Source organism: Peromyscus maniculatus, chromosome 16, assembly GCF_049852395.1.
Source record: "Peromyscus maniculatus bairdii isolate BWxNUB_F1_BW_parent chromosome 16, HU_Pman_BW_mat_3.1, whole genome shotgun sequence".
In the NCBI taxonomy this organism is placed as follows: Eukaryota; Metazoa; Chordata; class Mammalia; order Rodentia; family Cricetidae; genus Peromyscus; species Peromyscus maniculatus.
Genome location: NC_134867.1, coordinates 39,862,663 through 39,876,126, shown reverse-complemented (window position 1 = coordinate 39,876,126; position 13,464 = coordinate 39,862,663). Strand labels below are relative to the sequence as shown.

The 13,464-nt window shown below is 41.6% G+C and overlaps 1 protein-coding gene across 1 annotated transcript in view; it reads right to left on the bottom strand.

The window, feature by feature from the left end:
* Pex7 (peroxisomal biogenesis factor 7) overlaps window positions 1-13,464 on the bottom strand; it is a 64,840-nt gene that overhangs the window by 3,368 nt on the left and 48,008 nt on the right. Inside the window, exon 9 of the mRNA XM_006986107.4 lies at window positions 7,642-7,741. Coding sequence (XP_006986169.1) covers window positions 7,642-7,741 — 100 coding nt within the window. The remainder of the gene's footprint in view (window positions 1-7,641; window positions 7,742-13,464) is intronic.

Genomic DNA, 13,464 nt, shown 5'->3' with positions numbered 1-13,464 from the left:
TAGGTTTCAATCAGGAAGTGAAACATGGAGCATGCACCTCAGGATGCAGGGATCAGTGATTTCCAGATTCTCAGCTCCTGACCTCAAAACTGTAAATGAAGACCATTCTCCAGCTGTGTGGTAAAGTCCTCTACAGAACTGTCTAATATGCAGCTGGGACTGAAAACCCTCAGACACAGGGCACAGTGTATAACACTTTTCTTAACTGGGTTTTTGGCACTTAAGTAAGACAGTATTTTTGGGAGAACTTTATTTGTAGAAACTTTTTCTTGTTGACTAAAAGAAACTCAAATTTGGGGACTAGGCATCAGCTCATGTCTATAATGACACCTCTCAGCCCTCAGGAGGTAGAGGCAGGAGATCAGGAGTTCAAGGTCATCCTCAGCTACATACTGAGTTAAAGCCCATTCTCAGGCTACATAAGACCCTGTTTCACACAAAACAAAACCAATTGTTAAAGTATATAGCCCCTCCCCAACAACTTCAAATGTTGTCAGAATTATTTAATATATACTTAGGAAAGAATCTCTTCTTTCCTTGATGAAAAGGTTAGCAACGGATGTCTCTGATGTAATGGAAAACAATGTATGCAATAATTTCATTTAAAATCTAAGTTTGATAAGGAAGAGAACTGTAACCCCAGTGGTAGAAGGACTGTGAATCTGATAGTATTCTGGCACAGTACAGCCAGACTCTGTCTTAGAAAAGGGGGCAAAAAAGATAAAGCATGAACTGTCTTTAAACAACCCCCCAGTCCTCCCCGAAGCACCCCTAATCCAAGGCCTATGTTTCTTCCTCCTGTTCTGCAGAAGCTAAACCCAGAATCAGTACTCAAAGACATGGGGAGGCGCTACCAACTAGTTAAGCTATAATAACAATTGTTACTAACAATAAATTAAATTAAAACAAGTTAATGTTTTTATTTATCTTATTTGAGGTTTATTATATAATAATACATGTACTCTGTTGGGTTCTAACTGGCCTGTGGTGATTTGTATATTAGCCCACAGTGCCAAATAAAATGTATAATGATTTAGCAAATTCCAAACTAACAAAAAGCAAAATCTGCTTTAGAGGAAATATCGGCTTCAGACAGAGGTGAGTACATCACGAGACTTGCAGTGTGCTCTGTGCCAGCCAAGAACACGGATGTACGCTACAGGACAGCATTCATATATAGACGGAAACTATCTAAGTTGTACTTAACATGGAGGATTAGCCTGAAAGCATGTGCAGGTGTCTGCTGGGCCAGGGACAGAGGGAAAAGGGAAATGTCTGGGCAGGGGGTAAAGAAGATTGAAGGAAGAGCCAAACCTCCAGCTCCGAGTCAGCAAATAATTTTCCAATGAAAACCTTAACTTTTGGACATGAGACCTTTTCTTTTTCTTGACTATGCTCCAGGGTTTCTTGAGGGCTGGCTGCCAAGGCATGTCTCCACTAGACCCACTGTCCTTCCAGGCCAAGTGTGCATGTGCACGCTGAAGGGCAAGGGCCCTGAGGCTCCACAGCCGCCACCCAAGGGCTCAAGTGGAAATGTATTCCTTCACTCACCCCTTAGCGCTTGCAGATTTCTTTTAACCTGAGCTCCAAATACAAAAGAACTCAGAACTGATATTATCACCATTAGAGGTAAAATGGTGATCTGTTAAAATGTTACACTTCTGCTACTTAACGTACTTAATGTAAAATTAAAGAGAATCAACTCATTTTCATTATTTTCAGAACCTGCAACCTTCCAAGGTAGTGAAAATAATTTAAAAGATTTATGGTCTATGCTATGTAAGTTCCATTTAATTATCTCATCTTTACTTTTATGCATTAAAATAGGCCTTTCTAATTTAAAAAATATGTTATGATATAAAAGTAAGAAATATCCATTATTGTACTAAATGATCAATTTCCTTAGAACACACAATGAAGCATTATTTAAAAACTGAAGGGCTGAGAGACGGCTCAGAAGGTTAAGAACACTGACTGCTCTTCCAGAGGTCCTGAGTTCAATTCCCAGCACCCACATGGTGGCTCACGACCATCTGTAATGAGATCTGGCACCCTCTTCTGTGTTCATAATAAATAAATAAATAAATAAATAAATAAATAAATAAATAAATAAATAAATAAATAAATAAATAAATCTTAAAAAACCAATAGAAATGAATTCTTTATCAAAACTAGCTAAGTAAGGCCAGGCAGTGGTGGTACACGCCTTTAATCCCAGCACTCGGGAGGCAGAGGCAGGCAGATCTCTGTGAGTTCGAGGCCAGCCTGGAATACCAAGTGAGTTCCAAGAAAAGGCGCAAAGCTACACAGAGAAACCTTGTCTCGAAAAACCAAAAAAAAAAAAAAAAAAAAACCAAACAAACAAACAAAAAAACAAAAACAAAAACTACCTAAGTATAGCTATGGCATATACATCAAAACATTACTACAGATAGAATGCTTGAGATCAATGATATTGGTGACTACTGCATCACTTCCTGTGTGCCATCTACTAGGTAACATGCTCCACAGACCCAAAGATCTGAATGAAGCAAATGTGTTCAATGAAGAGTTTACGACAAACACTGATCTTTGGTGTGTCCAATAAGACATCAGGGAACAGGGGCTGGTGCAATGGCCCATCAGCTAGCAGCTTGGCTATTCTTCCAGAGGATCCAGGTTCAGTCCCCAGCACCACGAAGCAGCTCACCCCCAGTCTCACGTGATCAGACACCCTCTTCTGGCTTCTGTGGGCACCATGCACACATGTGGTGTACAGGACATACATGCAGGCAAAACATCCATACATATAGATAACAAAATAAATAAATAAAACAGTAATTAAAACCAGAGTTCACATTTAATTCTAATGGTGCTATGGATTGACTCGGCTTGTAGAAAATGAAACTACATTGAAAAGAGCAGACTGCAAATGTGAACATTAGGAGGTGACTTATGACTTTGATTTTATTAATTACTAAAAATGTTTGCACGGGCCACTGATACAGCAATTCATCTCAGATAAGCTGATGCGGTCATTCATGTAATAAAGAATCACCAAGGATTCATAAAGAGATTTACTTTACTGACAAGCTTTCCATGTCCTATTTATCACTATACTATTTTCTCTCAATTTTGTGGGCAATTACTTTTGCCCTTGGGAAACTTGCTCAATCTACTGTAATTATCTGCATGACATATGGCCTCCTTAGCGAGAATGAGGAGAACTAACAGGAAGATGTAGAGAAAGGTGGAGATTAGAAGCTGCCTTCCCCGAGACACAGTGAGGGAGAAGAGGCAGGATAATGGAAACCAGACTATCCAAAAAGAACAAGAGCATCCGACATCAGAGTAGGAGTGTCAGAAGAGCTGAAGGGGTGAGAAGCTGAAGGACACCAGCAAGAAGTAGTACAGGCTGCTGTTGCCCAGCTCCCCGATGGGGAGAGGCCAAGATCAGCTGGTGCATTGTCCTGCCTTCTATTACTGCAATAAAACACTGACCAAAAGCGACTCCAGGGAGGAAAGGGTTTATTTTAGCTTACGGTTTGTAGTCTAGCATGAAGTCAGGGCAGGAACCAAAGGCAGGAACCTGGAGGAAGGAACTGAGAGGTCACAGACAAAGGCTGCTTGCTAGCTGGCTCCCTGTGGCTTACTCCGCCTGCTTTCTTATATCCCCCAGAACCACCTGACTAGGGATGGCACTGCCCACAGTGGGCTGGGCCCTGTCACATCAATCATTAATCCAAAAGATGCCCTACAGACAATCTGACTGAGGCATTTTCTCAACAGAGCTTCCTTCCAGATGAGTCTATCTTGTGTCAAGTTGACACAAACTAACCAGATGTTTAACAAACTCTGGGGCCACCTATCCAGCACATTTGTCACCACTATATAGATGGAGAACTTGTCAGCTCTGGCAGGCTACTTGACATCCACAGCCTCTTAGCTCCAGCCAGGTGTTTAATGCCTCCTGGATTTTGAACTATGGAGACAGGTTGAACAGGACAGATCTATGCTATCTGCTTCCCATACTCTCAACTCACTCAGAACACAGTCACCGGCTAGAACATCAGCTACCTCAAGCTGTCCAAACTGGGGAGTTCCAGGAAGGTGGCAAAAGCTTGACTAGGTAACAGACTACAGAGCTAAGTATGGCCAGCAGAAGATCCTGGTAAGCGAAGAAGGAAGTGACAAGCTATGGGAGGCATCTGACATTTGTCCAATATAACTCAGAGGAAGACATGGGTCTCCAAGTTCAAGGAACAACCCTTACCTTGGTATCCACACTCCAATCGTAGAGGATCTGGTAGTAACTCTGATACTTCCTCTTTTTCTTGGGTGAGCATGTTTTCCATTTTAGTAGTTCTCTGACTTTGAGATAGAGTCTCATGATGTAATATGGACTGGTCTTATATTTGCAGCAAACCTCCTGATTCTGTGCCTCTGGAGTGCTGATATTACAGGCGTGAATCACAAACACCTAGGTTGTTTTTAACGTGTTTGCTTGTTGGTTTGAAGAATTGAATCCTGGACCTCATGCTTGTAAGTTACAAGTGTATTTTTTAAGCTAGAATGCCTATACTCAAATTAAAAGTTTAAATCTCTTTTTTAATGACTGAAACACCAATATTTATTTAGCAGTTCTTTCTAAAGATCACAGACAATCTTCCAATGTAACTGGCTGACTTTCATCATGAGAAAATAGTCAATTTTTATTAAAATGAACTAATAATGCCCATGTTAAAATATCCTGCTGAGAGAAAGAACTGTGGAAGGAATGTGTAAAGTTACCTAAATCTACCTGGCCTACACTCTGTCAGAGTATCAATGAGCTTCCAAAAGATCCGGCCTGATGCCGCAGAGCACCAAGTCAGGAGTTCTAAAGATAAATTAATATATAAAAGGAATTTCAGTTATATAAGTGGGCATATTACAGGCCAACTATCACAGACCTAACAACAGAAAAGGCTCTCCCCTTTAGACAGAATAAGGCTAAAGGAAGAAAGGGAAAATGCAAGGGCTGTGTGACTCATGATCAGGCAGGAAACCATCAAAGAAAGAATGTCTTAAGTGAAGGTAACGAAGCTGGCTAACAAGGGAAGACACAGAGTGTGTCTCAGCAATTGTCCTTAAAGAACGACCGTAGACACTTATTTGTCAGGTGTTAGCCTTTAAAGAGAAGATCTTACACTCGGCTGAGAAGAAAGGTGGTGTAAGAACGAACGCCTTTGGAGCGGTTTTCAGATCTTTAAGAATGGAGACACTAAAAGGAACAAGGATTATAGCTGTGACTCACACAGTCCTGGGAGCAGTCAGTGAGCCTCAGATCACACGACAGGGGGTGTGAGGAGCTAGGGAAGGCTCTAAGAGGTGAGAGGCCTTTTCTAAGAGAATAAAATATGAACAAAGGATAAAATTGCACTGACTTGCAACCAATGAATTTGGCCACACATTATAAGGAGGACAATTAAGAGACATCAAAATTATCAACAATGGTGAACGTGGCAAACTCTATATAACTACAAATTTGTCCCAGCTCCTCGAAGCTCGAGTCATAGACAGTGGTATGTGATTTCCAAGACTAGTCCCAAGATGCCTTGCAGCTTTTGCCCTTGCTGTCTTGGAAGCACACTATGGCTAGATGAAGCTGGGCTTCTACAAAGGACTCATGGCCCAGATGGCAACTGGCATTACCAGACAGACAGTTTTGAATCAGGTCACCACAGGTCACCCTGCTCTACCTAAGCTGCCAGCTGTCAGGAACCATGGGAGAGCCCTAGGTGAGACCAGCACAAGAACTGATGGGCTCAAATTGCTGACTCACAAACCTGGGAGCAAATAGAACAATTATTTTAAGCCATTAACTGTAGAATAGTTTAACCAGCAAGAGAACTGTTAAAATGAAAGAGAGAGGACACGGACGGACACACACACACACACACACACACACACACACACAGAGAGAGAGAGAGAGAGAGAGAGAGAGAGAGAGAGAGAGAGAGAGAGAGAGAGAGAGAGCGAGCAGGCACTCATTTCTCATGTCTGGCACATCTGAACTGTGGGTTACAAGTTAAAGATCTCTGCTTCTCCACTCCTGGCTGCTCTCGAACAGCAACTACACTTTCTTCATATAAATGGAATTTGGTCAATCAAAGGTTACTGACACACATCAATTGCCAGGCTATAGACAAATAGATGGCTTTGCAATATCATCTCTTATTGTTGTGGTTGGTTAATAAACCTCTCGTCACGCCCTTTTAATAACCCGGTCTATGGGAGCTCCAGGAAACACTGGCTATTTTTCAGGCAGGTGGAAGGAACCACCACAATGAAGGACATAGGAGCCGCAGGTGCCCCCCAGTCCTGGCTGGGTCTCACGGAGAACAGGTAACAAAGCTGTAACAATGGATACTCCATGTACATTTGGACCTGATCCTTTGGTGTTGCTTTGTTTCAGTGGTACATTACAGCCTTTTCAAAATTAGAATAGCAAGTAACTGCAATTATCTTCTTTAAAAATAGCATTAATAAATGTTTCTCAGAAAAGGAGCTAGGTCACTTAAGACATATTATATTTACACTAAAGACAATTCCATTCCATTTTCTTTCTTTTTTTTTTTTGATAGGTTATTAAGTCAGTTTAAAACAATTATTTTTAGTGGTAACTTAAATGTTTAAAAGTTTATTGGGACTATTTTCAACTTAGAATCATGTCATTAAGTTCCTAAAATAAAATAAGGCTGTGTGCTTACTTCAAGGTGGGTATACAGTAGTGACAAGTGGGATTTTCTTTTTAACTTGAAAATTTAGCACAAAGGCAAACTCTTCCCCTAGCCTTGAGCCCCACCCACACATCACCGTTTCTCATTTATGCCCTTCACAGCCTGTGCTATCAAGCTTTGTATCACTCAGCACGTGATGGCGTTCCTGTGTGATGGCGATCCCAACTTGACTTTACAATTTCTCACACGAAAACAATATGATTTTTAACGAACTCTGAAGACATACCCCAAGTTCTCAAGAGGACAGAACAGAAATTCTCTTCTACCTTGCTGTCCACCTGAAGCCTCCCATTGGGCCTGGAGTGTGGAGATGAGGGTGCCGGTCCGGGGAGAAACAATCTGCCAGTCACCTGACTGCCCGGTGCTGAGGCCAGGCTACAAGCTCCTGACTCCTGCCAAGCTCTGGGACAGAGCACTGCCTTTCTTCTTTCCCCTCTCCTCCTGCCTCAGGGAGAGGCGCCCTAGACACGGCATTGGGGGGGGGGGCCCTTTTCCTGTCAAGGAAGTCAAACGTTCCCTGCCCACATTTTATTATCTAAGATCATCAATGACAAACAAGACGGACTACCTATGACAATTCAACGATGACAAAACACTCCAAAACCGCTTGGCAAACGTTTAAGAGGAAGGCTTTGAGTCTCTTTTCTGCACACTCTATTCCTTGTCCTTTTGGCACTCACTCACAGGCAAAGATCAGGTTAATTGAGTGAGTGCACCCTAAGGACCACATGTTCCACATGGAGCCACCCTAAGGACCACATGTTCCATGTGGAGACACCTTGAGGGTCAAGTGTTCCACATGGAGACACCCTGAGGGCCACATGTTCCACATGGAGAGCCACTTGCTAATTGTGAAAAACCCTGCAATTGTACCCATTACCTCAGTGGGGCTCTGGAGACTGAGATCTAGGCCACAGGTAAACTCTGTGTGGTGTTCCACTGTTTCCAGAAGCGGATCAGGCTTTGAAAAATTCCAGAATCTGTGACAATGAAAAGAGAGAGGAGAGAAAAAGAAAACGCAAGTCTAAAACACTTCTATTAACAAGTAGATATATGACATAGAAAAGATTTTTATCACAACAGGCTCAACTAATTCATAAATGCAGGCCCCACTATGGATTTACATAAAATATCTAATAAGGAAAGCATGTATTGCATTCTATTAGATCAAAGAACAAAATGGATTACCAATCTGCCAAGTTTTTAAAACATTACTGTGTTCTCATTTTGATAGCTTGTGAAATGGAAGCTCAGAAAAGGTTTTGTTTAGAAAATAAACTGTTAAACTCTACAAGGCCATTTGGAATGAGACACTGCTTTCTTTCATGGGGATTTCTAAAAGCAATCATGTCTGGAAAGCAAGAGTATTGGATCAGATGAACGCTTACCATTCTGTGATTTTTAAATTCTATTTCATTTCTTAACAAGTAGCATGAAAAGCACTTAGGTTTAATTTACACTTCAACAGTAATTCGGTTTCTTTAAAATGAATCTGTTCTCTTGTGAACACCACTGTAAATGCTGAAACTCTTTCCAGGCGTAGCCTTTCTTAGAGATTCCCCATCAATGCCATTTCTAGAGTCAAGCCAGTATTTTATATTCTACTTCTCCTTTATAAACTGAGAATGACAATATTTACCATAATACAGCTCTGATTTCTGTTGTTCAGAAAATCTGCTCTATTTTCAATACATAAAATAGTACTTGAGCTTTCTACAGCTTTATCTGCTTAACATCTTTCTGTTTATTCTAAACATGTTATAAAAACAGCACATTCAGAATCCTAGGAATCATCTCCTAATTCAGCCCATCTAATGATGTACATGGAACACACTGAAGGCTGGGCTGGCCCCTCTGAAAGAGAGCAAACATACAGAACCAACAGTCACGGTTTGTTTAACCTGGTGGTATTATTTCCCTAATAAACACAGCGCTGTCACTATTAAGTTTTGAAAAGGACTGTTGCTATGGATAATCTCCTGTGTGGGGACCAGAGAGACACTGAACAAATAGCTCATTTATCTGATTACTGAGAGCTACAGGATATTTAGGGAGAAAATTTTACTTTTGAAAAGGTGCCTTTTCAAAATAAATTGAGGGTACAAGCCACAGACCTCAGAAATGCTAATGGTAGTTTTCTTGCTTCTGCATACTTGTTCCTAGACAGTGAACTGTACCAAGATGAAATTTTCTGAATCTTAATGATGTTTATATAAGCAAAAGTAAACTTGCAATTGTACAGTTTTGTTTTTAAAAACTAGTTACACATTGATTTGCATTCTTTGAGACAATAATCAGATGATTTTGCATATATCCACAGTGTTCCAAACACTCCTAATGTTTTCTAAAATATGCATTTAGTATGACAAAAATGAGTTAAGGGAAAACTAAAGCTAGGAAAGTAAGTTGGAACTTTCAATGAGATTAATAAATAACAATTCATCCCATGAAGTCATATGTGCTTGACAGGGAGGCACTTCAGGAGGCTAAGTTTTCTAGCAGCCCCCAGGAAAGGAACATATCATCAGGCCCTGGACCTACAAGCACATTGCTCATCGATCACTTTGGGAAACTCTCCTTTGGGAAATTATAGACCAAACTATGTTTACATAATGAAAAATATATTAAGACCTCTTCAGTACATAGAGATGTGTCGCCAGCTGCCTCTTGCCAGTCAATGGCATCACCCAAAGGATCTTGAGTGGTCAGCTCATATATTCTAGATACCCAGCTCTCTGAGCTGTGGATTTATAGTTATTTCAGTAGATTGGGTAAGCTAAATCATCTTTATATAAACTGCAACAATTGGCTTCCTATATTAGAAGTTTTCAAAGATAATAGAAAGAAACAGGTTCCCAGAATACAATTTCTGTTATTGCTGCTGTGAGCCAACTGAGGTTATGCTGCGTGACACCAAGAGTGGAATGAAATGCCTAAGAAGGACGTGTGTACGGAGCCATCAAAATGGGCTACAAGTGTGAGGAGGCTGAGACTTGAACAAAGTCGATTCAGATGCGCTCAGTATGCAAGGAAACATGCCTTCAAGGCCTCTGAGTTCTAAACCTGGTCACAGCTACCATAACTACAGGAATTATCTATCAGGGGTCTGTGAATTTATTAAAAAAAAAAAACAAAAAACAAAACAAAATACATGGTAGAAGTTCCTACAATTGTAAAAACAACTAAAAGCCCTAAATAAAACACAGAAACAAACAAGCAACCACCAAAAACCATCTCAAGAGCATACCTGAGACACCCTGGGTAAATTAAGTGAAGATTGTAATTCAGTAAGTGGGGTAGTGGCCAACTGGGAAGGGATTTGCTAAACATGGAGAAGGACAGCTTCTAGTATCTTCCCTCTTCTACTTTCGTGTGTCCCTTCAGTGTTTTGAGACAAGGTTTCGTGTAGCCCAGGGTAGCCCTGAGCTGGCTCGTGCATCTAATGCTAGACTTAAATTCCTGATCCTCCTGCCTTGGCTTCCTATGCACTGAGATGACCCCACTTCTGAAGCTTCCGTTTTCTCAACCTTGATGGAAACAGGAGCTGGGAAAGTTAAAACACACACACACACACACACACACACACACACACACACACACACACACACTAATTTTAAAAATGTTGGTACTCTAAAATGCATTTTAAAAATATCATGAGATGTGGTAAGTCTTACAAGCTAAATACACTGAGAAAACAAACGAAGCAGTATGCCATCAGACTATAATTTATCTTCAAATTGCAAATAGATTTTTAATAACAGAAGAAATACTTGTATTATTTCCCTCAATCCTCTGCAACAGGAAAAGAAATACTTGTAATAGCAGCCATGTGAATATTTCAGTATGCACACTTCCAGAATGGCAACACTTATCTCCACTCAAGCTCCACCAGAAACAGTGAGTTATGAGAGGCAAAGTGTGTGTTTCTCCAGGTTTCCTGACTGTGCAATATTGTGAGAAGCCTGCTCCTCCCTTGCATCCTTGTCCTGGACTCAAAAGTTCACCACAGCAGAACAGGGGCTGCCCTGCCCTTTTCTGGTAGAAGCCGGCCCACAGACATTAGCTGGGCAGATAAAGCACATTGTTTTCAAGTGAAATGTTTGTTTTGGTGCAGCATATACACTACTTGGTGCCCTTTTGTCTCTAGGCTGATAAAATCACTGACTATTTAAGCTCTCTGATGGGAAGTAAATACTGGACAAGACTCCAATGATTAAAATATGACAGAACTGTAGAACATTTTTCATTTAAATTGGAGATCATATTACAAGTAGCTTTTTGCCTTCTGACTCCACAGTTCTGTAACAAAGCAAGTATAAAGCACTGTTAAACAGAACATCAAAACTATTTCAAGAATTAAGCAGAAGCTACTTTGTTTCCCTGAAAGGTAATCTGAAATATCTATAGTAACACTGTTGAAGCTTAGGTAAGAGATGAAATCAGCAAACACAAAATACTCTTAAAACCTCACCCTTCCCCTTGACCAACGACAGCCTATGAGTTAGCTGTCAATTCTTTATGACTCTGCCACCACAAAACAGGGACAGGGACCTGTTTTGGCTCTTTTCAGTGTGCTGCCCATGTATCAGTTACAGCTGTATTTTCCCATTTTAAACAGTACCACTGCAGTCTCCTCCATTTGTGTTGCTAATGGCCAAGTAGTCTTGAGAACAATAAACATAAAATGTCGCAGGTTTTTTCTATTCATTTAATAATTTATCAAAAATCTATAGGTCCCACGATATGCATGCTATGATGCTAAGCACCATAAGCCAAAGGAACACGGCTGGGCTTCCTACAGCTCACAAGTCAATGGAGTAGACTGATGGACTGCCTCTCCTTTTCTTTTTAATGGCCAAAGTAGGCAGTTAGTTCAGAAGTTGAGCACGCACTTAACATTCATGTGAGGTCCGGGTTCAATCTCCAGCGATGAAAATAAAGAACAAATAAATGTAAAAGCTATCAAAACACATATGGCAGCAAAGATGGCATGTGCCCCATCCTCCCTAAAGACGATGCAGTGTATGCAAGAACGACAGCTGGAGCAAGGGAGGCCGAGGACCAGTCAGGCGGGAAGCAGAAAAGCAGAGGAGCAGCTCTGCCCGGGTCAGCAGGAGCCTGGCCGCAGGTGACAGGGGCCGAGAACAGGGAAAGAAGGGGAGCTGTGGCTCAAGAAGCTAACAGGGTCAGGAAGCCTCTTGTAGCCCAGGCTGACACTGAACTCACTGTGCAGGTAAGGATGACCGTGAACTCTGGATCCTCTTGCCTCTATCTCCCAGCTCCCAAGATTACCAACATATACCACCACATCCAACTAGGAAAAGTCTAAATTTACAAATCTAGTATCACGAAGCTAGTAAAGAGGGTTCCCATAACTCAGACGGTCATTTACCAGGGACATCTTCATGTAGTATAGTTGGCTTTGCTTTAAAAGGTGTCTCTGGGGCCAGGCATGGTGGGACACAGATGTAATCCCAGTACTGAAGAGGCAGAGGCAGGTGGATCTCTGTGAGTTTGAGGCTAGCCTGGTCTACAGAGTGAGTTCCAGGACAGCCAGGGCTAGGTAGAGAAATTCTGTCTCAAAAACTCAAAAAAAGAAAGAGAAGAAGGAGGGAGGGAGGGAGGGAGGGAGGGAGGGAGGGAGGGAGGGAGGGAGGGAGGGAGGGAGGGAGGGAGGAAGGAGATGTCTCTGGCCACTAGGAGAAAACGGACTTTCTTGCAGAAAGTGAGTTTGGGAAGATCAGTAGTGTAAAGAGAGATGGCAGCATCAAGGGCTCATTTCGGGACAGAACGATGAAGACCAAGTGATGGACTGGAGACAGATTTACACAGAATGCATGGGATGATTAATGAAACAAAGAAATTCCGAATGATCCCCATGTTTCTGGGTTCTGTGGATTAACGTACAGATCTATCATTCTCTGGTGCCCTCTAAGCCCCTTGAATGGAGGGGCAGAGTATTATTCTTTCTATTTCATGCATGCATAAAGTGTCGGACATGGGCTGGGCACGCAGCTCAGTGAGAGCAATAAACCAGCATGTGCAAGGCCCTGGGTTCAATTTCCAGCACGGAAAAACAAAGTGTGTGCTCCACAGACCCCCACACACCCAAAGAATACTCATGAATGAATGGAAAATAAATGTCTCCACTGCCAAATAACAGATTCCCAAATAACAGACCATGGATTCAATACTTCAGTCACTCAGAAACAAAAAATCCCTCCAATCTGTGCCTGAAAATTCCAACTGATGTCATCAAGGAAAAGCTTATCTTAGGGAACGCTGGGGCCCAGTGAACTAAGTTTGGGAACCACCATTTAAAACAAGGGTTCTTAAATGTACATCAGCAGACATGACAAAGTCCCCCTTAGACCAACAGCAATTTCGGGCAGAAGGAAAAGCCAACAGTGCAGTGGTTCTTAACCTTGGCTACACTGAAACCAACTGAGAAGAGACATTAAAAAAAAAAAAAATCAATGAGTAAGTCCCAGCTGAAGGCCCGCAGAGACTCTCCAGGTGAGTATAAGATACAGCCCCAACTCTATGTTGGGTGGGGGGCATTACCCAACATCTGAATCACTGATTTTTAAACCAGGGGTTTTCAAACTTAAAACTCACATCAGAATCACCTGGAGAACTTATTACACAAAAATTCAAAACGAATTGCTCAAGAATTTGTGCAAGAAACAAGTCCCAAATGTTG